This window comes from Delphinapterus leucas, chromosome 19 (assembly GCF_059928025.1).
Source record: "Delphinapterus leucas isolate spDelLeu-1000000601 "Yukka" chromosome 19, BTC_Dleu_Yukka2, whole genome shotgun sequence".
Classification (NCBI taxonomy): Eukaryota; Metazoa; Chordata; class Mammalia; order Artiodactyla; family Monodontidae; genus Delphinapterus; species Delphinapterus leucas.
In genome coordinates this window covers 11,090,990-11,118,316 of record NC_143147.1, presented here as the reverse complement: position 1 = coordinate 11,118,316, position 27,327 = coordinate 11,090,990, and the positions used below count along the sequence as shown (strand labels likewise).

The 27,327-nt window shown below is 45.2% G+C and overlaps 1 protein-coding gene across 1 annotated transcript in view; it reads left to right on the top strand.

The window, feature by feature from the left end:
• Positions 1-27,327, top strand: part of ARHGAP44 (Rho GTPase activating protein 44) — a 139,962-nt gene that overhangs the window by 63,168 nt on the left and 49,467 nt on the right. The window contains exons 2-5 of the mRNA XM_089900137.1: positions 7,161-7,265; positions 17,753-17,829; positions 25,102-25,213; positions 25,703-25,779. Coding sequence (XP_089756263.1) covers positions 7,161-7,265; positions 17,753-17,829; positions 25,102-25,213; positions 25,703-25,779 — 371 coding nt within the window. The remainder of the gene's footprint in view (positions 1-7,160; positions 7,266-17,752; positions 17,830-25,101; positions 25,214-25,702; positions 25,780-27,327) is intronic.

Sequence of the window (27,327 nt, the reverse complement as noted above, 5' to 3'; positions counted from 1 at the left end):
TGTTTGTTTTTTGATTCATATTTGAATCCTATATTTCTTGGGTACTTTTCCTGGAATTTCTTTGGGATTATCTTGCTTTTTTTCTATTGGGAGAATCATATGCCTTCATACCTTCCAACTTACTCATTTCATCTATTATTTTGTTTGCTCTCTTCATCTTAGAGGCCACTGAGTTCCAATTTGTATTTATTGCTCTCCGAGCCTCCTGTGGGTCTGACATCCTGGGATTTCCTCTTGGCTGGTCTCAGGTTTATTTCTGTCATTTCTTACTGGATTAAAGGTTTATCCTTATTTTTTCTGGAGTGCATCCTCAAGGAGTTTTCTCGGAAAGAGAGGTAACGTCCTTTTCTGTTTCTAAAAATGATTTTACTTTGCCTCTATACTTGACTGATAAGTTATCATAATTTTTTTTCTTTTTGGATTGAAATGAATTTTCACTCAGAACTTTGGAATTGCTCCATTATAGTCCAGCATCAATTATTGCTGATAAATTCTGCTGCTGGTCTGATTGTGGCAGCTTGACAGCTCCCTCCTCTTGGAAGGGGCCAGAATGAAGAGCGGGAGATGCCTGGGCATAGAACAGTGGGGACAGTTTGGAGGACCTTGAAGAGATAAATTCGTTGACTCAGTAGGATTTTCCAAAGCAGAGATTCTTAGATTTTATTCCATGCACCAGTGTTTCTTAACACGCATTGGAGTCACCTGGAGGGCATCTTAAAACAGATTTTGGAGCTCACTCCCAGAATTTCTGACTCAGTAGGTCTGGTTGGGGCTGGAGAGTTTACATTTCTAACAAGTTTGAAAGTGATACTGTTGTTGTAGCTCCAGGACTATATTTTGCTATATTGCACTAAGGTGATGACTTAATTCAGAGTAACCTCATTTTCCTGTTTAAAAAAATGGGGATAATAACACCTTCCAGGGTTTTTTTTAAGGAATGAGTGATTGTATTCACTATGTTTTCTGTATCCCAGATGCTCGGGCATCTATCTGAAGCCTCACTCACTGACTTGGGAGAGACTGCCCCTCCGAGGCCTGGCTAATTCCTAGAAAGAGCAAACAGTTTGCCTGAAAGCACGTCTTTGATATGCAAACAACCAATTCTGAATCCATACCTCCACCCACCTCTTTTCAGGCTCCTGTAGTCTGGACAGTATCCTCCTGCCCCTAAATCACTCCAGGGCCAAGTGCTGGACTATTAGGGCCCTCCCCACCATAGCCCAGAGCCCACCAAAATTACTCAAATTATCCCACTTTAAACCTGCTCAGCTTCCTTGCTTTGTCAACCCATCCTTCTTGTGTAAACCACAGTAAAGACTGTTGCCCACACTGTCCCCTAGCTCTCTCTGCCTCCTGCCCTGCCCTGGTGTATCCTTGTGTGTCCCTGCATGGTGTGCCATGCCTCCTGATTCTAGGAACCTGTAAGCGTAAGTTTCTTCATGACAGTTCCACATCTGCATGTCTTATCTACCTGATTGAAACAAATCTCAGGTACATTTTTAAACAGTGGTATAAAGCTTGTAAAGCACTTAGCAGAGCACCTCTTTGGCGTTAGGTAGAAGGGACATTTTAGGAAGAATATCTGAAGGCAGTGTGAATGACGAATGGGAAGATGCTGGAGACGGGGACATCCATGGGACCCAGCCTGAGAATCTGCAAATAGAAAGAGAGCAACAGGTGCTGAAAATATTAGTGATAGACAAATTGAGAGCATTGGACAACTTCTTGGGTGTTGTAACTTGGTGACTTACTGTCTGAAATGTTTTGTAATGAGACTATTTCTGCGTTAAAGGCAGCCTCACTGTTTCCTTCCGTGACTTCTGTAATGACAGCTGAGAGTCCTCATTGTTTGGCTCTCAATCCAACCAAGTGTCTTTCTGTGATGAGGCCAGAACTCCAAGGTAGCAGTCTCCAAGATGTTCTGTAGTGAATATTACCTTCATCTTCATGTTTCCTAAACTATAGTCAGCACTCAGGGTGTAGTCGTTAACTGGTGTTATGTGAAATATATTTTTATAGATTTGGGAAATGACGAGTTAGCCAAAATTAAGCCATCTAAATTTCCTACAGGACTTCTCAGAGCGTTTAATATTTTAATGAAGCTCTGTTAATGGAGAATATAGCCTTCAGTGTTTGCTAACTTATTTGTCCACAGAACCTTTTTCTTCAGGGTGTCTAATGAGTCTATCTTTTCATGGAACACATTCTGGGAAATGCTGCTGTGACCTGACAAGCTAATGTATGACACCGCTGACAATCAAGATTTTTGTGGGTGGCAGTGATTGTTCTTCTAAAGCCCATCAGGAGAACAGTGCACAATTTTTAGATCCATTTGCCAAGGCTCTGTTTTGCTTTAGTCTATTGGTGTAAAAAATAAAACGAAAAGACATAACTTGTACCCAGATGTCACCTACACGGTGCCTATCATCCTGTAGAATGACTCATCCTCTGAAAATAGTAGTGTTCATTGTCTTGATAGTGAACAATGCTCTTTCATTTACAAAGATGAGGCCCAAAATACCAGGCTTCCTAAAATTAGCGTCACTTGTTAGCCCACCTCCTTCCTCGGGTCAGTCTTTTTTATTTTATTTCATTTTTTAAATTTTTATTTAATTTTTATTTTTGGCTGCGTTGGGTCTTCGTTGCTGTGTGCGGGCTTTCTCTAGTTGTGGCGAGCAGGGGCTACTCTTCGTTGCAGTGTGCGGGCTTCTCATTGCGGTGGCTTCTCTTGTTGTGGAGCACAGGCTCTAGGCGCACAGGCTTCAGTAGTTGTGGCACGTGAGCTAAGTAGTTGTGGCTCGCAAGCTCTAGAGTACAGGCTCAGTAGTTGTGGCGCACAGGCTTAGTTGCTCCGCGGCATGTGTGATCTTCCCTGACCAGGGCTCGAACCCGTGTCCCCTGCATTGGCAGGCGGATTCTTAACCACTGCACCACCAGGGAAGCCCCGAAGCTTTTAATTTAGATGAAGTCTAATGTATCCCGTTTTTTTTTTGTTTTGCGGATCATCCTTTTGATGTTGTTTCTAAGAACTCATCGCCTCACCGAAGGTCAAAGATATTTTCTCATGTTTTCTTCAAAAGTTTTATAGTCTCATGTTTTGTATCTAGGTCCGTGAGCCATTATGAGTGAATTTTTGTACATGATGTGAAGCATGGGTCAAAGTTCATAGTTTTGCATATGAGTATCCAATTGTACCAGCACAGTTTGTTAGAAAGACTCTTCTTCTTCCTTTGCATCTTTGTCAGAAATCAGTTGCTTACATCTGTCTAGGTCCATTTTCCTTATTCTGTCCCACTGATCTGTTTTTCTGCCCTTTCACTACCATATTTTTCTGTGTGTGTGTGTGGCACGCGGGCCTCTCACTGTTGTGGCCTCTCCCGTTGCAGCGGACGCGCAGGCTGAGCGGCCACGCAGGCTCAGCGGCCACGGCTCACGGGCCCAGCTGCTCCGCGGCATGTGGGATCTTCCCGGATCAGGGCACGAACCCGCGTCCCCTGCATCGGCAGGCGGACCCTCAACCACTGCGCCACCAGGGAAGCCCACTACCATATTCTTTTGATAACTTAGTTTTATAGTAAGTCTTAAACCTGGGTAGTGAGTACTACAAATTTATTCTTTCTAAAAATTGTTTTAGGTTTTCTACTTCCTTTGCAGTTTCATGTCAGTTTTAGAATCAGTTTGTATCTACAACAAATCCTGTTGAAATTTTGATTGGGATTGCATTTAATCATGACTATTTTTCTGAGTATTGACATCTTTATTAGGTTGAGTCTTCCAATCCACAGACACAGTATTTCTCCCTTTATTTAGATCTTCCTTTTATTATTTTGTGGTTTTCAACAGACACATTCTTTGCATATATTTATAAATTGATACCTAAGTATTTTATTTTTTAAAGCAGTTGTTAATAGTATTTTATTTTTAGTCTCAGTATTAATGTATTCATTACTAGTGTATAGAAATAAAATTTATTTTTGTATGTTTACCTTATGTCCTGCAACCTTGCTGAACTCATTTATTAGCTCTAGGAATTTTTTTTTTTTGGTAGATTCCTTGGCATTTTCTACATAGACAAGCATGTCATCTGGAAATAGGGACATTTTTATTTGTTCCTTTCGTAGCTATATGTTTTTTATTTCCTTTTCTTGCCTTATTGCACTGATTCAAACTTCCAGCACTATGCTGAATGAATGTTGAGTACGGACATACTTGTCTTGATCCCAGGCTTAGGGGAGAAAGCATCTAGTCTTTCACCATTAAGCATAATGTTAATTACAGGGTTGGTTTGTTTTGTTTTTTTTTTTTTTCGCAGATTTATTTATCAATTTGAGGAAGTTCTCTTCTGTCTCTTCTGTGTGTTCTGAGAGTTTTCACCAAGAATGGGTGTTGAATTTTGTCAAATGCTCTTTCTACGTCGATTAATATGATCATGTAGTTTTTCTTCTTTGATCTATTAATATGGTAAATTACATTGATTGATTAAAAAACCCCTGGAATAGTATCCCTGGACTAAACCTAGGTTGGTCATGGTGAAAAATTCTTTTTATAGGTTGTTGAATTATATTTGGTAATATTTTGTTAAGGATTTTTGCATCTATATCATGAGGAATATTGGTCTATAGTTAGCTTTCTTTATTACTGTTCTTTGTCTGGTTTTGGTATCAAAGGAATGCTAGCTTCATAAAATGAACAATTAAATTCTGTTGGTTAATTGAATTGTTGTGTTCTTACTTATTCTTGCTGATTTGTTTTCTATCTAGCTGGTCTGTCAGCTGTTGAGAGCAGGGATATTGAAGTCTTTATGTGGATTTGTCTGTTTTTCCTTTCAGTTCTGTCAGTTTTTGCTTCACATATTTTTGCAGCTTTGTTTAGTGCATACACATTTAAGATTGCTACATCTTCTTGGTGGATTGATCCTTTTATCATTATATTATGCTCCTCTATGTTTCTGGTCATTTTCTTTATTCTGAATCTACTTTCTCTAACATTAATATAGCCACTTTTGCTTTCTTTTGATAAATGTTTGCATGATATCTTTTCCTACCCTTTTACCTTCAGCCTGCCTATGTCATATTTGAAGTGAGATTCTCATAGATTGCATGTTTTCAATTCACTCTGTCAATCTATCTTTTAATTGGCATATTTAGGCCATTTACATTTAATATAATTATGACTATGTTAAGGCTTAAGTCTGCCATTTAATTTTTTGTTTTATGTTTGTTCTTTATTGTTTTGTGTTCTTTTTAAAAATTAATTAAATTTATTTATTTATTTTTGGCTGTGTTGGGTCTTTGTTGCTGCGCGCGGGCTTTCTCTAGTTGTGGTGAGTGGGGGCTACTCTTCGTTGTGGTGCACAGGTTTCTCATTGCGGTGGCTTCTCGTTGCGGAGCATGGGCTCTAGGCACGTGGGCTTCAGTAGTTGTAGCACGCGGGCTTCAGTAGTTCTGGCTGGCGGGCTCTAGAGTGCAGGCTCAGTAGTTGTGGCACACAGGCTTAGTTGCTCCACGGCATGTGGAATCTTCCCAGACCAGGGATCGAACCCGTGTCCTCTGCATTGGCAGGCGGATTCTTAACCACTGCGCCACCCAGGGAAGTGCCTTGTGTTCTTTTTCTTTCTTTTCTGTGTGTTAGTTTATATTTTGATTTATCTGTTGTGTTTTTGAGTGTATCTCTTTGTGCTTTGCTCCAAGAAGATTTGCATTCTCCTCTGATGTGAGACAGGGGTTGCTAACAGGTTGGGACGCTCCAGCCGGCATCCAAGTTCTTTCCCTGAATGTGTTAACCCCTGGTTCCAGCCCCTCACTTTCTGGGTGGGGTGGGGGGGCTCACAGTGGTGACCGGATCTCAGTGGTGGCATTTGCATTTGTCAGCAGGACTCAGTGCTGTCTCCGTGTTTGCTGTTGATCTCTGCTCAGATTTTCAAGCTACTTTTGCTTGTTTGTTTGGGGGAGACCAAGGCGGATGGGTGGGGGAACCTACTTAATTCTATTACTTGGAAAAAAATAATCTGGAGACAGAAGAAGTGTGTTTGTTGTGCTTCATCCAGTTTCCATGCTGTAGCAGCAGACTCCTCAGACCATCTTGTTTACCATGTTTTTGCTGGAATGCTGGTTCCTTGAGGTTCCAGTAAATTCCAGTACTGTCTATATTCTCTCTTGTTAGAAATAGCTGCTGTTGATGCAAACTTGTGTATATAGGATGGATAAAGAACAAGGTCCTACTGTATAGCACAGGGAACTATGTTCGATATCCTGGGATAAACCGTAATGGAAAAGAAGATGAAAAAGCATATATTGAATATATATGTATAACTGAGTCACTTTGCGGTACAGCAGGAATTAACACAACATTGTAAATCAACTATACTTCAATAAAATTTTTTAAAAATAGCTGCTATAGGGCTTCCCTGGTGGCGCAGTTGTTGAGAGTCCGCCTGCCGATGCAGGGGACGCGGGTTCGTGCCCCGGTCCGGGAAGATCCCACATGCCGCGGAGCGGCTGGACCCGTGAGCCATGGCCGCTGAGCCTGCGCGTTCCGAGCCTGTGCTCCGCAATGGGAGAGGCCACAACGGTGAGAGGCCCGCGTGCTGCCAAAAAAAAAAAAAAAAAAAAAATGCTGCTATTAATGTCTCTGTTTTTCTAATCTCTGTATAAGTGGGGAGAGAGTGGAGAGTAATTATGAGACTGTATTCCTAGTTTTGTTTTGTTTTTTTTAACCGATATGTCTCTCCATTTTCTCTTTAGGGCAGAGAAGACTGAAGTTCTGAGCGAAGACCTTCTTCAGGTAAGGTTGTCGCTGGCCTGTAGCTCATAGGTGCCCAAGACACATATTCACTTTCACAGCCGAGCCCTTCCCGATGCTGTTCAAGCTGCTCCACTGCTGCTCATCCGGTCTGTTTAGAGACACAGCTTTTATCCTTTATGGTAGCCCCTTGCCTTGTGGACACCAGTCCGGGAGAGGTTTTTCAGGAGACATTTGAAGGCGTTTGATTGCATGGTTAGCAGAGAGTCCCTGAGTCTGTGATTCTCCTCCTGTTCTCCTGCATTGGATGTTGTCTCTGCAGAAACCTGAGTCAGTCTTGTCCCTTGAGTGTCCAGACCCCATGACCCCACTTCTGACCTCCCCTCACCCAGAAGCCTCACCCACTGCTCTGTCCACAGGTGGAGAAGCGGCTGGAGCTGGTGAAGCAGGTCTCCCACAGCACACACAAGAAGCTCACGGCATGTCTGCAGGGCCAGCAAGGGGCGGAGGCCGACAAGCGCTCGGTAAGTGCCCTCCCAGCCCTGGGGGATGTGAAACTCGCCTGCTGACGGACCAGGCTGTGTCTGAGAATTGTCTTGTGGTGTGGCAGTGCCTCGCACCTCGCCATGCCCTTTAACCTGCCTGAAGCATCCCCTACCCTCACCAGGCAAGATTTGGTCCCCATCCTTGTCTTCCCCAGACAGGGGCAACGCCTGAGGAGAGCAGGGGCGTGCTGAGATCCCACCGTTAGGGAGGCCGTCACCTTTCTCTTACCCCAGCTGTTGGTTCATAGCTTCCATTTGCCTCCATAGTATCTTAAGATCACATGCAAGATAATTACAGGGCTTCCCTGGTGGCGCAGTGGTTGAGAGTCCGCCTGCCGATGCAGGGGACACGGGTTCGTGCCCCGGTCCGGGAAGATCCCACATGCCGCGGAGCGGCTGGGCCCGTGAGCCATGGCCACTGAACCTGCACGTAAGATAATTACACTGTGGTTTTGGAGGTTACAGGTGGCCTATAAAGGCTCTTATGAAAATTGTTTTTGCTGTAATGAAGCAATAAAGAGAACCTGCTACGTGGAAGTGCTCCAGGGTCTTTGTCTAGAAGGGCATTAGTACTAAAGGCACTGCATCGTGTGACTCCATCGAATGAGCAGTCCTTGGGGTGAACAGTAGTGAAGATTCGCTTCCCTTTGACCCCTCCACCCCCTGCAAGTCCACCAGAGATGAAAAGCTATTCTTAGCTGTGCACTTGGCTTTGTTACAGGGGAGATGCAATCTAGGGGGTTTCTTTCCTCCTTGAGTTTATGATCGACGTGTTTGGTGTCTGTCTGATTTTCTCTGGCCTGGAGTTCTTGTTCACTTCTCTTCCCGGTGGTCGCCCCGAGCCCCCCAGGTTCTACTGGTCTCGCTTGTATAAGTGATCATGGCATGTGCCCTGATCCTTCCACCCTCACACTGCAGGACCAGAACGGCTCCGCTTGCTCTATCAATCATTCCATTTTCTCTTCCCAGCCCTGGTTTCTTCTTTCTTAATATTCCCAGCAGGAATCACTCACGTGTGGTAGAAATAAAATGTTTACAGCTTTGGAAAGTGTCTGTGGAAATAATTCTGTGTCTATCAGGACTTTCAGCAAGGGGAGCCTGACAGTCTAAAGGCAGAGTTTGCAATACTGCTTTCGACATGAAACCCTTTCATCAAGCAAACACGTATATGGGACTCCAGAAGCTGGTCCGTGTGTGGAGCCTGTAGCTAGGCCTGCCTGTGACCCACTTCCGTCCTTTTGTTCCAGAAAGCACTGTTTTTAAAACAAGCGGTCAAGGGACTTCGCTGGCAGTCCAGTGGTTAAGACTCCACGCTTCCACTGCAGGGGGCACAGCTTCGGTCCCTGGTCGGGGAACTAAGATCCCACATGTCTCTCGGCCAAAGATAAAGTAAAATAAAATAACTGGTCAACAGGAATGTATATTTTGGTATCAAGAGTAGCATCTGACTGTTGGCACCAGAGTCTTGAAACTGACCTTTGGTGTTGGTAGGTTGATTACTGCTAGCTTTATTTCTCGAGGATAAGGTCAAGTTCCCCAGATTTATAAGCTTTTAATTGGATTGAGGGTCTTGCGAATTATATAGGAGGCTTTTGGCTCTCCAGGTTTTCTAAAATATCATGAATCGATAGCAAACTTGGATGTGGCAAGGCCGACAGGTCAGAGGACGATTGGCACTGAGAAGGCAGCTGGTTACTCGCGCTTCCCCAGAGGAGGGGGCACGTGGGCCGCGCGGGGAGCACCGGGATGTCAGGAGGCGCAGGCCACACTGGTGCAGTGATTACCGTATGAACTGGACAGCTATTCAGTGGACCTGGAAGAAGTCTGCAGTGGAAATAACTCAGGCATGTACAGATCAGTGATTTCACTGCACAGATGACAGGTGCTTGATTTTGTCCATGATTTCTTTTTTTTTCAGATTTTTTTGATGCGGACCATTTTTGAAGTCTTTATTGAATACGTTACACTATTGCTTCTGTTTTACGTTTTGGTGTTTTGGGCCGTGAGGCACTTGGGATCCTAGCTCCCCGACCAGGGATCAAGCCCCCTGCGTTGGAAGGCAAAGTCTTAACCACTGGACTGCCAGGGAAGTCCCTGCCCATGATTTCTTGAGCTGAGCAGTCTTTCCTTATTCTCATCTGACTGAATAAATGATCAAACTGAAAAGAAATTCAAAGCGACCTTTAAGGACAAGCTAAAGGTGACAGCACTGACACTGATAAAAGTGCTTTTAGGTTAGGGTGCGCGATGTGTGGATTTTCCAGAGACGGGAAGGCGTTTGGCATTTTTGAGCAACGTGAAGGTGGCCCGAGTGACTAGAGATTAGGGAATGACAAGGAGAGGGTGTGAGATGGGATGGCAGGGCACCCGGTCTCACCATGGTCAGCATCGGGACTTTCCCGCCAAGATCCGTGGGAGGCCAGCGTGTTATTCAGAAGTAACGTGATGAGATTTGTTGGTGATTGTGTGATGAATGGATAAATGGGGTGGGGCTATGGTGGAAGTCAGGATCCATTTAGACAGGTAGGGGCGCAGTCAAGGTGGGACGCGATGGGGTCAGTGAAGATGGAGAGAGGTCGGAGATGTGATGGATGTTGGACGTAGGGTACCAGGACTTGGCAATTGAATGGATGTGGAGGTACGAGGAAGGGAGAGGGGGTTTCCAGGTCCCTGACTTGAGGACTTGTTGAATCCATGGGAGTTCATGAGATCACCCAGGGAGAAAATACAGGTGAGAAGACAAGGGGCCTTGAATCAAGACCCCTCAGGAACTACAGCATTGGAAGCTCTAACAGGAGGAAGACCTAGCAGAGAAGGGTTGGTACTGTTAATCCACCCATTTGCTCAGATCTACATCCCAGGCATCATCCTTTATCCTTACTTTTCATTCTTTCCCCGTGTGCATTTCAGTAAGTCCTGCTGGCTCTTCCTCCAAAGAATCTCCATTTGCTTTAACGTTCATCAGCCCGGTCCACGCAACAGTCATCTGTTGTCTGAACACAGCAGTGTTCCCTTCGGGGTCTCTGCTCTCCACTCCGACCCCCCCTGACCCTTCATCATCCGGTCTCTACAACTGCCTGAGTGAGCGTTTAAAATGAAATCAGGGGCTTCCCTGGTGGCTCAGTGGTTGAGAGTCCGCCTGCCGATGCAGGGGACACGGGTTCATGCCCCAGTCCAGGAAGATCCCACATGCTGCGGAGCGGCTGGGCCCGTGAGCCATGGCCGCTGGGCCTGCGCGCCCGGAGCCTGTGCTCCGCAACGGGAGAGGCCACAGCAGTGAGAGGCCGGCGTTCCGCAAAAAAAAAAAAAAAAAAAAGAAATCAGATGCTTCAGTCCCACCAAAGGGTTCCCACTGTAGCACAAAATCCCAGCTTCTTAGCGTGGCCCTTGGTCCCTAATGGTACATCTTCCACCTGCATCTCTGAGCTCAGCTCTTGCCCCCGCCCACCATCCTCCTCTGCCCCCGTCATCATCCTCCAACTGCACTGACCTGTGATTGAACTTGCCTTGTTCGTATCCATGCGGAGCCTTCATGTGGGATCGGCCCTCCACGTGGAATATTCTTACCCAGCATTTCAGGCCAGCAACTCCTTTTATTTTATTTTAATTTTATTTAAGTATAGTTGATTTATGATGTATTGATTTCTGCCATACAGCAGAGTGATTCAGTTATACACGTATATACATTCTTCTTCATATTCTTTTCCACTATGGTTTATCACAGGATATTGGATATAGTTCCCTGTGCTCTACAGTAGGACCTTGTTGTTTATCCATCCTGTATATAATAGTTTGCATCTGCTAACCCCAACCTCCCAATCCATCCCTCCCACTTGGCAACCACAAGTCTGTTCTCTGTGTGAGTCTGTTTCTGTTTCGTAGATAAGTTCATTTGTGTCATATTTTAGATTCCACATGTAAGTGGTATCATATGGTATTTGTCTTTCTCTGTCTGACTTACTTCACTTAGTATGACAATCTCTAGGTCCATCTGTGTTGCTGGAAATGGCATGATTTCCTTCTTTTTATAGCTGCGTAGTATTCGATTGTGTGTGTGTGTGTTTGTGTGTGTGTGTGTGTGTGTGTATACCAGACCTTCTTTATCCTTCTTTATCCATGCGTCTGTGGATGGACATTTAGGTTGTTTCCATGTCTTCGCTGTTGTGAATAGTCACACCGGCAACTTCTTACTGTTTGATTCTCAGTTCAGATGTCACCGTCTTGGTGCAGCTTCTCTTACCACCTGATGTGTGTGCTCCCTCCCTCCCCCAGTCACATCCCCCTATTTTATATTCTTCATAGCATGTGTTATTCTCTAAAATTATCCTGCTCATTCATTTGCTTCTGTGTCTGTTCCCATCACCAATATGTGAGCTACGCGGGAGCAGGGATCTTGTCTTCCCATCACGGCTGCATTCTCAATGCCTAGAACGGGGCCTGCCACATGTAGGCAGCGCTAAAAATAGACGTGTCACGACTGGATGGCCCATGCCTGTTTTAGGCACAGAACCTGCCCAGCACATCGCGCCAGTTTGACTCGTTCCTATTCTTTACGGAAGCAATTTAGCGTGATGGCTCCGAGTTTTAAGTGCTGGGATCTGACCCTCCAAGGTGGAAGCCCAGCTCTACTGCTTCCTAATTTTGCCTGACACTGGGCAAGTCAATTACTTCTCTATGCTTTGGTTTCTTGCCTTGGAAAACAGTAATAACAATGAATTCCTACCCAGTAGGGTTTGAGAGTTAAATGAGGTGTAATACACGTAAATGCCTAGCACGGTGCTTGAAACGAATACATAGTAAAGAAATAGAAACTGCTACTGTAATTAGGGCCCCGCTGTTAGTCCAGAATCACCACTAAGAACTGCTGAGCCCCGAGGAGCAAGTCTGCCTGGATTCGCGGACAGTGGACAGCAGTTTTCAGAGATGGAGGGGCGTGTGTGCGTGTGTGTATGTTTAGGAAACAGAGTGGATATTAGAATAAGACTTTTTGTCTCTGAGTCATCCTACAAACTGTGCTGCTGACGCCTAAGGTAATTTTAGAGAGAACGCTCATCTCAGACAAGTCAGATCGACTACTTCCAAACCCTGGAACGTTCTGTCTCCCCTTCCCTCAACTCTGAAGGATCTCTCGGCACACTAGAATCAGGGAAATGTGTATTTTAATAGCTTCTCTTTGACCCGGAAAACCACTGGTCAGGGCGAAGCTCGCTAAGTAAGGTCTCTTTACCTGGGCGCTAATGGTCCCCGGAATAGTGGGTGATGCTCTCAGCCTAGACCCTCGTCTGCAAGAGAAACACATTTTGGCAGCTTTTCTGGACAGGTGGGCCATTGAATCCTTCTGAGATTCAATATCCTTCTACGTGAAGTGGGGGTGAGCAGAGTGTGGAGGAGAGAGCAAGTAATACCTCAGTCACGGGTACGCATTAGGTTAAATAAATCAGCACAGTACCCCGCGTCTACCGAGCCCTCAGCTTTTCCTTTGTCTCAGAGCATTTCTTTAGAAATAGAAATAATTTGTAGTCTGTAGTGAGTTGCAGTCCATTAACTTCCTCTATTCGCCCGCCTTTGATTATAGATTTTCACTATCCCCTTTTTGACGTGCAAGTATGTCACCTTAATCCATTTCTTCCTTCCTTTTTTTCTTTTGGTAGCTTCCTTCTAATTGCTTGATTCTTTTCTTTTTTTTTCCTTTTCCTTTTCTTAATTTCTTGACTCTTAAAAGCATCGACACAAGCAAAGACTCACCACTAATTGAGGTTTCACCCCATTAACACCTGTGCCCTTGGAGTCCAAGCACTCACATCACCCTCAGTGTCTCCCCTGCAGTGAATGCTTTCTTAGGAGCCTCACCTGGGCCACAAGCACAGGCCCTAGCTTGTGGCCTATATCCCCTTACACCATCACTACAGGACTTGTTTAAATACATGTTGTCATCTTCATTCAATGATCTGTGTAGCCATTTCAAAAAAAAGGCTGAGGCAGCTCTCTGTGTCTTGATAGGAAATTACATGAATGATACCTCTACATGAAAAGGAAAGCAAAGGGTAGAGGGGGTTATAGCATGTGTTAACAGTTGTGAGGGAAAATATGTCCACTAAAAATGGACACATGGGGCTTCCATGGTGGCCCGGTGGTTAAAACTCCTAGCTCCCAATGCAGGGGGCCCAGGTTCCATCCCTGGTCAGGGAACGAGATCCCACATGCCGCAACTGAAGATCCCGTGTGCTGCAACTAAGACCCGGCATAGCCAAATAAATAAATGAATATTTTTAAAAAATGGACACACACTCACGTATACAATTGGATCTTCTTAGAATATTTATGGAAGGATACATAGAAAACTGATCACTGGCATGGTTTCTGGAGAGGGGAACCCAGTGGCTGAGGGTTAAGGATGGGAGAAGACTTTCTGCTGTAAACCCTCCAGCGCCTTTTGAGTTTTATACCATTCGCTTTTCAAAAATGAATTCATTTGAGACAGAGAAAGAGAGAAAGCTTATTCTCCATGTGAAAATCTTAGCAATTAACGTGCAGTTGAAACAGGAATAGCTTTCTCGTCCTGTGGTCCTTCGTCACTTAAAGTGGCTCTCTTTGCCACCTGAAAGCATCTCATAATCATCATTGAGGCTGTTGAGTGACTGGAAATGACTAGAAGATAAAGTTGGCCCCCTGCTTGGGAGAAAGGCCCCTCCAGTCCTACCATTTCCAACTGGTTTTTCCTGTGTGAATCTGGAAACCAGACACCTGGCTGTCCCCTCACCACCTCCCTCCAAGATGGATGGCTTTGTGGTCCTCAGGGCTGTTCTTGTGCTTGACCTACAGTCTGCTAGGCATCCCGGGCGTGGTTTTCTGCTCCACTCACTGCCAGGACTAATCGGACTGATCTTTTTCATTTGGAAAAACTCCACTCACTGGTAGATATATTTCTCCAAAGGATGCCAACTTCCAGGCCATTAGAAATTGCCTGTCATCTGCTGTAGACAAGATCCTCCCTTGCCTTGCTTCCTTGTCAAATTCTGAAGAAGGACTCAGAAAGGGCTTCAGTCCTGCCTGAAAGGCAGGTGGGTCATGGGTCTCTGGATCCTCAGCATAAAGAAAATGGTCTTGTGTGGCTGTACTCTCTGACATTCGGGGTGGGGGGGAGCATCTTCAGTGGTTGGTTATTCAGATATTTTAGGAACTTGCAGATTGAACACCTTTCTTTAAACCCAAACCTCAGCACTCTCGATGTTTTGGGCTGGATAATTCTTTGTTTCGGGGGGCTTTCTGATGCACTGCAGGATGCGTAGCAGCATCCCTGGCCTCTACCCACTAGATACCAGGGATGTCCCCCCACATAGTGACAATCACATACATCTCCAGACTTTGCCAAACGTCCCGGGGGGACAAAAATTACCCCTGGTCAAGAACTCTAATACCTTAATCCATCCTTTTTCTCTGAGCGTAACAAATGTTATACCTGCACAACTCCTTTTCTTTTTTAACCGCTTTAGACATTTTTTTAACATGTGCTTTCAGTAACTTTTTTGAAAGGTGAGGGTGGGAGCAGATGCTCTCCGAAGATACCGTTCCTCTGCCTTTAATTAAGTCTCTGGAAACCTGGACCTAACAGCTTCGTAGGACAGCGAGAAAGTGGTGTTTACATTTGGATGTATTAGTACTTCGTTGCCTGGTCTCGTTTTTACCAAGAACCATGTCCCATTTTATGTGAAATGACGGGGTAGCAAGATTATTCCTCGAGTGAAAGGGATCAGACCTCTGTGGAGTGGACGTGTCTAAGGGCAGGGAGGGGGTTATATTTTAGACCTGTTGAGGACACCTGGTGTCCTGGGCTCCCCTCCACCTGGACTAACCCCAGGAACCCTAGGAACTTGCATACCACTCTTGGGGGTTGGTCTACCTCCTGTGACCTTCCCCGGAGATACCTAGAGCCCATGGGTCTCCTGGGGATGTTCAAACCAGATTCCTAAAACTCCACCTGCAGCTTGGTGCCGCTCTCAAGTCATCCAGTTGCCTGTCTCAGGATTGAGTTCCTTTAATCCGATCATGTTGTTCTTAAACAGGCCCTCAGTGGTCCCCAAGTGCCCCTAGAAGGAAACCCCAGTGCCTGCCTCTGGTTGACGAGGCCCCGCACCATCCCGCCTCCGCCCCCTCCCCCAACCTCTCCCCCAACCTCTCCCCCATCACACACTGTGCTCCAGCCACGCTGGTCTGTGGGGATGCAGAGCCAGCTGAGCTGGCTAGGTAGCCCACCTCTGGGCCTTTGCACCTGCAGTTCCTCTGCCCGGAATGTTTTTTCCCAGGTCACCTGGAGGTATGGCTGACTTTCTCTCCCTTCAGGTTGCTTCTTAAATGTCCCCCCTCGGGGGGGGGGCAGTCTTTTCTCCTCACCGCCCCCTCCGCACAGCTGCCCACTCTGCCCATTGTCCTGCTTTCTGCTGTTCCCATGGCACTTCCCACTGTCGAAAGGGTCTCCTTCAAAGTGTCTGTGTTTAGTGTCTGTCTCCCTGCCCTGGGATGTAAGTTCCATGAGAGCAGTGTCTGGTCTCGGTCACCACGGGCGTGGTACCCAGATAGGCACCCCATTCATGCTGGGGAGTAAGCGAGTTACAGCCGAGGATCTCTGGGTGCTAAGACAGGAGATTCTGGGCTGGGAGGGGCTCCATCACTTTCTGTTTGAAGAGCTGTCTGTGTGGCAGTGTGGACTGGAAGACCCGAGGATATCTAGCTGTTCTTTTTTAAATTTTTTGGCCGCGCTGTGCGGCATGTGGGATCTTAGTACCCTGACCAGGGATCGAACCCGTGTCCCCTGGAGTGGAAGCACGGAGTCTTAACCACTGGACCGCCAGGGAATTCCCAGATATCTAGCTGTTCTTACCTTGTTGTTCTCCGTGTGTGCTGGGTGGTTCCAGCTCAGGAAGGAGAGGGCTTGTTGACACTTAAGGAGGGAAGGTGGATCATGCTGTGGTCCTTCTGGCTGCCCACCTCCCTCCCTCCTTCTTTCCGTCCCTCCCTCCCTCTCTTCCCACGTAACATAAAGCTTACCACTTTAGCTATGTTAAAGAGTACAATTCAGTGACGTTTAGTACAGTCACAAAAGTGTGCAACTACCACCATGATCTACTTCCAGAACATTTCCGTCACCCCGAAAGGAAATCCCGTATCCATTAGTCAGTCGTTCCCCTTTCCCCCTCCCCCCAGCTCTTGGCAACCACGAATCTACCTTCTGTCCCTATGGATTTGTTTATTCTGGATATCTTATATAAATAGAACTGTACATTATGTGCACATTTGTGCCTGGTTTATCTCGCTTATTGTGGTGCCTTCAAGGTTCACCCATGTTGTAATCTGTGTCAGGAGTTCATCCGTTTTTATGGCTGTATAATATTCCGTTGCATGGATAGACCACATTGTGTTTATTCACTCATCCGTTGATGGACGTTTCTGCTGTTCCCACCTTTTGGCTATTGTGAATTGGGCTGCCCTTTGCGTCATGCACATGTTTTTGTTCAGCCATCTGTTTCAAATTATTTTGAGTACATGCCCCAGAGTGGAATAGCTGGGCCATATGGTAATTTTGTTTAACTTCTTGAAATGCTGCCAAACTTTTCTACAGTGCTGGACCATTTTACATCTCTACCGGCAAAGCATGAAGGTTCCAGTATCTCCACACGCTCACCAATATTTAAAAAATAAATTATTGATATTATGAGAGCCATCCTCGTGGGTGTGAGGTGGTATCTAATTGCAGCTTTGATTTGGGTTTCCTTAATGACTGGTGATGTTAAGCATCTTTCCATGTGCTTATTGGCCATTTTATATCTTCTTTGTGGAGTATACCTTATTTTGATGATTATTTTGTTTGCATTGTAATTCTGCGTGAACATTTTTCTCTCTCTTCCTTGACCATAAGCTGCCTTATTTCTAAAACGGGGCTAATATACTTCTTGAGAGAGACTGATTTTTAGAAATTAAGGCATGGCTCGAATCTTTAGCATAAGTTTGAAATCTTCTCCTTTTTCCCTGTTGCTATGCTACTTTATTTTAAAATGCAGCATGTAGGGAATTCCCTGACAGTCCAGTGGTTAGGACTTCACGCTTTCACTGCCATGGTCCAGCTTCAATCCCTGGTTGGGGAACTAAATTCCCGCAAGCTGCACAGCGCAGCCAGAAAATGAAATGAAATGAAACAAAATGAAAATTAAGTTAAATTAAAAATGCAGCATGTAAACCTTAGCCTTATTTTCCGACTTAGCAAATTTAATCGTTTTAATTTTCTGAATTTTGACATCTCTGAGTCTAACCCGCCATTGTATCCTCTGAATTTTTAGGTTTTATTCATATTTTAAAGTCAGTTTGTTTCTTAGCTAATGTAATATCTAGGCAAGTATTTGACCTCTTGCTATTTTAGCGTAAGTGGGTGACTGTTGAAGTAGTTTTCATTACCACGTTTTCTTCCTTTTCAGAAAAAGTTGCCTTTGACCACACTGGCTCAGTGTCTGGTGGAAGGATCAGCTCTCCTGGGAGATGACACGCTTCTTGGGTAAGGCAATTCCATGTATGGGTTTGTGCTAAATCTAGGTGAGTCCCCATCCTTACAAGGGGACTAACAGTCCTCACGGAGGTAGTGAGGACATCTGTGGTCTGGCTGGAGACTGGACGGGGAAGAAGGAAAGGTTGCCGGTGAGAAATTGAGGCCCCAGGTCCAGGAGTCATAGTGTCTGTGCAGGCGGCAGCTCCCAAGGGGAGGAGTTCACATGAAACTGTTGGGACTTCCCTGGCGGTCCAGTGGTTAGGACTCTGCACTTCCACTGCAGGGGACACGGGTTCCATCCCTGGTAGGGGAACTAAGATCCTGCATCCCGCATGCCGGTAGGGGGTGGGGAAGGCTGTTGAAGGACACTTGAAATCCCTTGGGCTTCAGCAGAAGCAAATATGAAATCTCTCCGTGTCAGATGTCAGAACTTATAGGATTCCCAGAAGAGCAACCCTTGCTGATTTGGAGCTCACAATAAAAACAAACTAAATATAGAATCATCATGAGAGGCGATCAGTATGCACAGTCTGTGGGAGAATCAGACCCTAAAAATGAAAAATAATGGACAACCTGAAAGGAAATGGACAGTAATTATGCTTAAAATGAAATTTAAAAATTTAATAAAGACAAAACACAATAGGGATGAAAAAGGAAGAGGCAGAATCAAAGAAAAACCAAATAGAACTTTTTAAGAATTCAAATTATATTTATTATAATTTAAAAACTTACTTGAGAGAAACTGGAAGTTGCACACAGATATGGAAATTGGTGAACTTAAAGAGGTCTGGAGTTTAGAATTTACAGAATAAAGTACAAGAGGTAAGGATACAGGCAGCATTAAACGGAGAGACTCAGATGGCAGGATGTAAAGATACAGCACTATGTGTAGCAGTCGCTCCTGAAGAAGAAAATAGAAGGGGAAATTTATGGTTGAATTTTCCTTTTCTAGATTTGAATACAAACATGAGTGTTTAGATTTAAGAAGCACCAAAAGTCCTGATTGAGATCAACCGAAAGAAATCCATCCCTGGACACATCGTCATAAAACTACACCCTATTAATAAAAAAGAACTTTAAAATCAACCAGAGAAAGAGATAATTGTGTATAAAAGAGCAATTAGAGTGATAACAGACTATTCAGGAGGCACAATAAATGCCAGGAAATAACGGAGGAGTGTCTTCAAGTAGTGAGTGAAAATATATCTAGATTCAGTGATAGACTAAATCTTTATTCAGGAATAAGGGGAAAATAAACATATTTTCGGGCACAGATTTAGAGAAGTTACCGCTTGCATGTTCTCACTGAAAAACTAGTTAAGGATGTGTGAAGTAGATTACGTCCAGAAGAAAAGAATGAAATGCAGGTAACAAGATAGCATTAAAAAAAAAAAGTAGTGGGACTTCCCTGGTGGTCCAGTGGTTAAGACTCCACCTTCCAGTGCAGGGGGCGTGGGTTCGATCTCCGGTCAGGGAGCTAAGATCCCACATGCCTCGCAGCCAAGAGACCAAAACATAAAACAGAAGCAATATTGTAACAGATTCAATAAAGACTTTAAACATGGTCCACATCAAAAAAAAAAAAAAAATCTTAAAAAAAAAAAAAAAAAAGTAGTGTGGGAATTCCCTGGCGGTCCAGTGGTTAGGACTCACTGCTTTTACTCTGAGGGCCTGGGTTCAGTCCCTGGTGGGGGAACTAAGATCCCGCAAGCTGTGCAGTGTGGCTATAAAAAAAAAAGAAGAAGAAGAAAAAAAACAACCAGAAAACAAAAAACCTTTAAAAAAAATAGTGAATGTGGTGTAAGGGACGTTTTCTCTCTTCCCATCTTAGGTTCCTTCACAGGGCCATGCAAATTAAATTGACAAAAGACAGATTAATAAGAGAATAGCATACACATTTGATTAACGTGCAGTGCATACACATGGCAGAACTCGGTGATGAGTAACTCAAAGGGGTGGCTGGAACTTGGGCTTATATAGCATTTTAAACCAAAGAACAGTGATTTTTAGAGAAGTGACAAACAAGACAGAGGAAAAAAATGTTAGTTTCTATGGCAACGAATTGTAGGAAGGTAAGTATATGAGGGACTAGTAGAAGATAAGTGTTAGTTGGTAAGGTTTGTAATGTAGAGACCACTGGTGCCGTCTCTGGGCTGATAAGGGTCTAGAATTATCTCTGGTGATTAACATCTATCTTTCCTGGTAGAGGGGGGAGGGGGACACCTTTACAAATTCATGTCCTGCTTTTAGGCAAATAGGGGAAGGGTGGAGAGCTTTTTTTGTGTCTGCTTCTTCTCCATTGCCTTCAGTTCAAACTAATCCTTATGCCACAGTGGCATACTTTGGGGAGGTGTATCCTGCTACCCTTCAGTGTAAAGAAATATAAATAAACATTGAATTAAGAAACAGCAATATAATAATAATCTGGGGGCGGGGGGCAGTTAAAGCAAAGGAAAACTAAAATACTAGAAAATAATAATAGGGAGCTTTGCAAAGGGCATCAGTGTTTCAAGCTCTTGTATGAAAGGAGGATAAAGGTATTACATTTAAATTTAAAGTGAAGTGTGCATGTTAGAAAGGTAAGAACGACCACAAGAAGAAAAGTAATAGAACGTGTAACTTCAAAATTAGGTGGAGGATGGAGAGAGGAATAAACAAAATAGAAAAAAAGAAGCCCACAGAACGGACTAAAAGAGAAAAAAAAGGGGCTTCCTGGTGGCGCAGTGGTTGAGAGTCCGCCTGCCGATGCAGGGGACACGGGTTCGTGCCCCGGTCCGGGAAGATCCCACGTGCCGCGGAGCGGCTGGGCCCGTGAGCCATGGCCGCCGAGCCTGCGCGTCTGGAGCCTGTGCTCCGCAACGCGAGAGGCCACAACAGTGAGAGGCCCGTGTACAGCAAAAAAAATTTTAAAAAGGGAAAAAAAAAAAGGTCAGCACAGAAAAGCATAATAGAAAACAGAAAAATGAAGGTAATAGCAATTAGTGCCTCTATACCTGTAAATCGTACACAGCAAATGGAATAAACTCAACTGTTTATAATATACAGACTCTCAGGTGGGTAAACGTGGAATCCTGTTGTATCAGTGTGTTCTTTCTGAGAGACTTGCCTGAAACGTAGTGACACAACAAGGTTGAAAGTAAAGGATGGAGAACACCAGGTAAAGATGCCAGAGTGAACACACACATCTCATTTTTGTTCCCTTCCAAAACGGACTGTAATGCAGGGGGGTTTTTTCTGAAAAGACATAAACCCACAAAGGCAGGAAAAAACAGGAGAGAAGACGAGAGGGTTTTGTGAGCTGTAAAGCATATGATTGACTGGAACCTGACTTAGCAAGTCCCAGAAAGCTGACTCTCAAGGCAGAAGTAGGATGTGCAGAGAGCTGAGATGTTCATACCATGAAATGCTGACAAGGCTCAGGAATTGGCGGCCCCAGGGATCTCAGGAACAGTGGGTCGTTGGAGGGGGGTGGTGATGAAAATCACAAATGGGGGTTGAAAGCTAATCAGGTGCTATTTGGATCACTCAGACCCAGCTCTTATCCACACCGCTAGGAGACTCTCATCCCCTTGCCCCCAAGCCCAGCAAAAGTCTGGAGCTTCATCTCTGGGGAGGGTAAAACGGAGCATCCTGAGACTGGGGGCACTGGGCACAGTGGAGTGTAGGGGTAGCAGTCAGTACTTAGATTCTTGAGAGATAAGAGAAGATGAAATAAAAAACAGGACGTTAATTAAGAAATACAAGAAAGAAATATTCAGAGATCAAAAGCAAACTCATAGAAATGAAAAATATGACCTTCTCAGTAGGTTTGGAAGATAAAGTTGAAATCATCCAGAAAAGAGAGCAAAAGACAAGGACACGGAAAATAGAGAAGTTAGAAGAATAGAGGACCAATCTAGGAAGTCTTAGACCTAAATAACAGGAATTGCAAGAAGAGGAGGGGAAGAAATCATAATTATAGTTTAAAAAATAATCTAGGGGGGCTTCCCTGGTGGCTCAGTGGTTGAGAGTCCACCTGCCGATGCAGGGGACACGGGTTCGTGCCCTGGTCCGGGAAGATCCCACGTGCAGCGGAGCAGCTGGGCCCGTGAGCCATGGCCACTGGGCCTGCGCGTCCGGAGCCTGTGCTCTGCAATGGGAGAGGCCACAACAGTGAGAGGGCCGCGTACAGCAAAAAATAATAATAATTTAAAAAAAATTTTTTTTAAATAATCCAAAGATATTTTCCAGAAGTGAAGAATGTGAGTTTCTATATTGAAAGGGCCCACGGATCTCCTAATACAATAGGAAAAATTAACCCTATGCCAGGACTCACCAGTAGTGAGTACTCGTGACAAATAAAAGATTCTACACCTTCTAGAGAGAACATTGTCATATACGAGGGGTCAGGAATCTGAATTCTTCCGGCCTTACCAAAAGCAATAGTGGAAGCCGGAAGATTATTATTATTTTTTTAAATAAATTGATTGATTGATTGATTGGCTGTGTTGGGTCTTCGTTGCTGCACGCAGGCTTTCTCTAGTTGCAGCGAGTGGGGGCTACTCTTCGTTGCGGTGTGCGGGCTTCTCATTGCGGTGGCTTCTCGTTGCGGAGCACGGGCTCTAGGCGCACAGGATTCAGTAGTTGTGGCGCGCAGGCTCAGTGGTTGTGGCTCACGGGCTCTAGAGCACAGGCTCAGTAGTTGTGGAGCACGGGCTTAGTTGCTCCGCGGCATGTGGGATCTTCCCGGACCAGGGCTTGAACCCGTGTCCCCTGCATTGGCAGGTGGATTCTCAACCACTGAGCCATCTGGGAAGCCCGAAGCTAGAAGGTTATCGAACAATGCCTTCAAAATTCTGGGGGAATATGAGGCATAGAATATTGTCTCCTGTCTAACTTTCATTTAGCCTGAGGGTAAAGAGAAGTTGTGACACGCAGGGTCTCAGAAAATGGACTTCCCACACACTTTCTCAGAAAGCCGAAGCGTGGTGGGCCCACAGTGAGGCAGTGACCGAGACACGCAGGGGTAGGGGAGTAGGAAACAGGATCTCCAGCCCAGGACAGGGAGAGAGAGAATCCAGCAAATGGTGAAGGGGGATTTCAGGAAGACCGCCGTGCCTGGAGAGAGAAGGAAAACTCAGTGCAGATGGACACGGGTCTGGGAGAGACTGCTTCAAGAAGATGAAATACGAATTCACATCGGGGTGGTTCAGTAGCTTAAGAGACAAGAAGAGTGGCAGAGGATTTGGGGTGCAGTCAGGTACACAGAAAACTAAACAAGCTGAAATAAGGCAATTATCAACTCCCAAGAGAACAAATAAATGTGCAGGAAGGACCAGTAATCATAGTGCATAACCCAGCTTTGCTCGGAGTAGCAGATGGAGTCAAAAGGTGGTGTAAAGACTGAATATCAACTGATAGAAATAAATGGAGGAAGGGGAAACGCAAATAGAGCTAATTCTCATTTCCCACGGTTGAGAGTCAGTAGTGAATGCTTCACAGTTCTAAAAAGAAGCAGCAGTTGAAATAGGGAGCTAAGAACCAGAAAAATCAGAGAAAAGACACCATTAAAAAGATACAGAGAGAAACCCACAACCTGGGAGTTGACATTTGCAGCAGATCTGCAAAAGAATTTAAATATACTCTACACCCACACACGTACCTGTAAGTATATAAAGAACTCCTACAAATAAAAAGATCGTAATACAAAAATCACCAAAAAATACGAATAGACACTTCATGGACGAGGGACCCTCAATGACCCAGTTAAAAATGTTTACGGGCTTCCCTGGTGGTGCAGTGGTTGAGAGTCCGCCTGCCGATGCGGGGGACACGGGTTCGTGCCCCAGTCCGGGAAGATCCCACGTGCCGAGGAGTGGCTGGGCCCGTGAGCCATGGCCACTGAGCCTGCGCGTCCGGAGCCTGTGCTCTGCCACGGGAGAGGCCACAGCAGTGAGAGGCCCGCGTACTGCAAAAACAAAAAAAAAACAAAAAAAAACCGTTTACATCCATGGTTTGACACTGAACCTATTCTTCTATTACTTGCCTTTTACATTCATCATTATGTTTGGGGCTTATCCATCTTGATATACATGCAGAATTAGATGAAACCCAATGATGAATGTAAAAAGCAAGCAATTTAGCTGACTGAAGCAGCTGTATTATGTAGTGCATGTGAACACGTACATATATAATAAAAGTGTAAAAGTATGGACAGGGGGACTTCCCTGGTGGCACAGTGGTTAAGAATCCACCTGCCAATGCAGGGGACACGGGATTGAGCTGTGGTCCTGGAAGATCCCACATGCCGCGGAGCAACTAAACCCATGCGCCACAACTACTGAGCCTGCACTCTAGAGCCTGTGAGCCACAACTTCTGAGCCCACGTGCCACAACTACTGAAGCCCACGTGCCTAGAACCCGTGCTCTGCAACAAGAGAAGCCACCGCAATGAGAAACCCACGCACCACAACGAAGAGTAGCCCCCGCTCACCGCAACTAGAGAAAGCCCACGCGCAGCAACGAAGACCCAACGCAGCCAAAAATAAAAATTAATTAATTAATTAAAAAAATATATATGGACAGGAAAAGTACATACTAACTTTAGAATAGTACTACCTCTTTCCATACTTTTGTTAATTTGTAAAAACTTTTTACATGAGTTTCAGGTAACATGGTACCGTGAAAAGGGAGGGCTGCTTGTATGCCCTTCAGGGGAAATGAACATCTTTGAAATATTGTATTCTCCCGTCTAGGAAAACGGCATAACTTTCTACTCATTCAGGTCTTATGTAATTCGCTCATTATTAATAAACTTTTACATGGTTTTCCCTTCCATTTTTTCACTGGAAAATCGTCCGCTCCTCCTATATTAAATAAGTTTTCGTGGCTTGGGAGAAGGAGTTTTCTTTCTGTTAGAGCCTACTGACATTGAGGTTTTGGTATGTGTTTGAAGGTATGTTGGTTTGTTGGCACACTGACTTCAGCTGTTTTCTCCAGTGGTCTCAGGAGGGAGAAGCATCTGGCTCTTTCTAGGCCTGTGGATTTGGCATGTGTGACTCTGTTCTCTCCACATCTCTCTTACTTTCCCCACAAATCCCCTTTCAGCCCGGGCACACAGTAGGTACTCAGCATCCTTTAGAAAGTAGGCAGCGTCAGAAATGAAACCACGTGCAGCAAGTTGGCGCAGCAGTCAACTACTTTATTAACGCCATCTCGTGAGTGCTCACCTGGCCGGGGGGTGATGGGTCACATCTTCCTCTACAGGGCACTCAGGATGGTTTTTCTTCCCTTCTGTCGCAGGAAGATGCTGAAACTCTGTGGCGAGGCGGAAGACAAGCTGGCCCAGGGGCTGATTCATTTCGAATTGCAAGTCGAGAGAGACGTGATCGAGCCCCTGTTCCTGCTGGCCGAGGTCAGGAGCAGGAGTGAGGCTGGGCCCGCGTGAGCGGGGAGGGCGGAGTGGTGGGCTCTGCTCCGGGCTATTTCTACCCCTCACCCCACTCTGGGGCACAGTGTTTCACTGGGGATCATTCCTACCCGACTGCCTGGGGTTCCCCAGCCTGCTAGCCCTTTGAGCTGCGGGCTCCCCCCTTCTCCCACCCACCCCCTCCTCTGCTGGCATCCCCATGGGTGAAGCTGCAAAGCTGGTGGCATCACCGCGTCCCCTGCAGGGTCTCCGCCCCATCTCCACCACTGGCCTCCACCCATCTCAAGTCTTCGGTGAAATGAGCAGTGGAATCTAAAATAGGACACAAATGAACATAGATGTATTTGTATAACCGAATCAATTTGCTATACACCTGAAACATTTAAAATCAACTATACTTCAATTTAAAAACATTTTAAAAGAATCTGTCTTGGGCTTCAAATCAACTGTGTTTGTTTTCTCCTGTACCCACAGGTGGAAATTCCAAATATCCAGAAACAGAGGAAACATCTAGCAAAGCTGGTGCTGGACATGGACTCTTCACGAACGAGGTGTGTTGGGATTTCTTTACTTTCATTTCTGCTGCTTTGAAGGAGCTGTGATCACGTTTGAGGGGTAGGGTTTTGTGTGTGAGCGTTTTCATTCATCGAGTGTTTCTTGCACCCACCGTGTGTCAGGCGCTGGAGGTCCCGGGACCATGGTCTCATGGAGGCTCCAGCCTGGTTTGGGAGTTAGATCTAGGCAAGAGAACACCCACGTGAGGCTGTTTCAGAAGCCGTAAGTCCTATCAAGAAGAGAGCACAGTGTAATTTTGGCAGGAGATGTGGAGAAGCGGGCTGCAGCATTAGAGAGGGTGAAGGAGAGAAGGCTTCTTTGAGGAGATGACACTTGATCTCGTAAGAAGGAGGCAACCGTGCAAAGATCTGGTGCAGAACTGCCCATGACAGCAGGAACAGCAGATGCAAAGGTCCTGCGATGGGAATGAGGTTGACGTATTCAGGACACAGAATGAAGACCAGTGTGGTGGGGGTGGAAGGGACAAAGTGGGGAGTGGTAGGGGCAGAGATCAGAGAGGCAGGTAGCGTGATGTGTCGTCCTGTTTACCATGAGAGGAGTATTTCTGATTCTGGGGACCTGGTCCTGCGGTCGATGGTGTGACTGTGTCTTCTGCAGCCATTCTGTAACCCTGAGACCATCATGGGAGAAGTGCAGTTCCAACAGTGCTGCCCTTCCCCTGCTCCCTCCTCCAGAATCTACCGGGAGATTCCCATTCCAGCAGGGGCATGCCATGGCCCTGCAGTGGCTTTGACTGTGGCCGTCATAAGTCATGGTTGTGTGTAAATGCCTTTTTATTTCTTACAGTGGCATGTGTGCGTACGTGTGCACGTTGAAACAGTGCAGACTCGTGAATAATAATACGGAAGGAACATTTTGGTTCCACCTTTGGTCCTTTGTAGGTCAAGTTTAAGAATCTCTGCATCTTATTTTAATTTTCTTGAGAAAAAGAAACAAAAACAAAGACAAAACTGGAAATACTTTGGCTGGGAGCTATAGGATAACGAGTACCAAACCAGGAGAGAATGATGAGGTCCAAGATGCAGGTTGCCTGTTCTCTAGACCTGCGACCTTGGTCACGTCACTGAACCTTCCAGAATAGTAGTCTCCTCACCTGTGCACAGACAGTAGCAACATTTGCTGTATTTGTGGGCCGACCTGGGAGGTTGTTTGGAGTGTCAGATGAGATCCTGTTTGTCACAGCACTTCCCAAGAGCTTTCCAAAAGGAAGCTGCTACTATAACTAGTTGAGGTACCAGAATTCTGCGTTCGGATCAACAGAAAGTATAGCACAGTCCCCCAAGACCAGAAATAAATCAGGCTAGATTAGCAGAGAAACAGAGTTTCTGTCTTCTTCTTCTTTTTTTATTGCAGGATAGTTGATTTACAGTGTTTTGGGTGTACAGCAAAGTAATTCAATTATACATTTATATCTATTTTTTTCAGATTCTTTTCTATTATAGTTTATTACAAGATACTGAACATAGTTCCCTGTGCTCTACAGTAGGTCCATGTTGTTTATCAACCATATATATTGTAGTGTG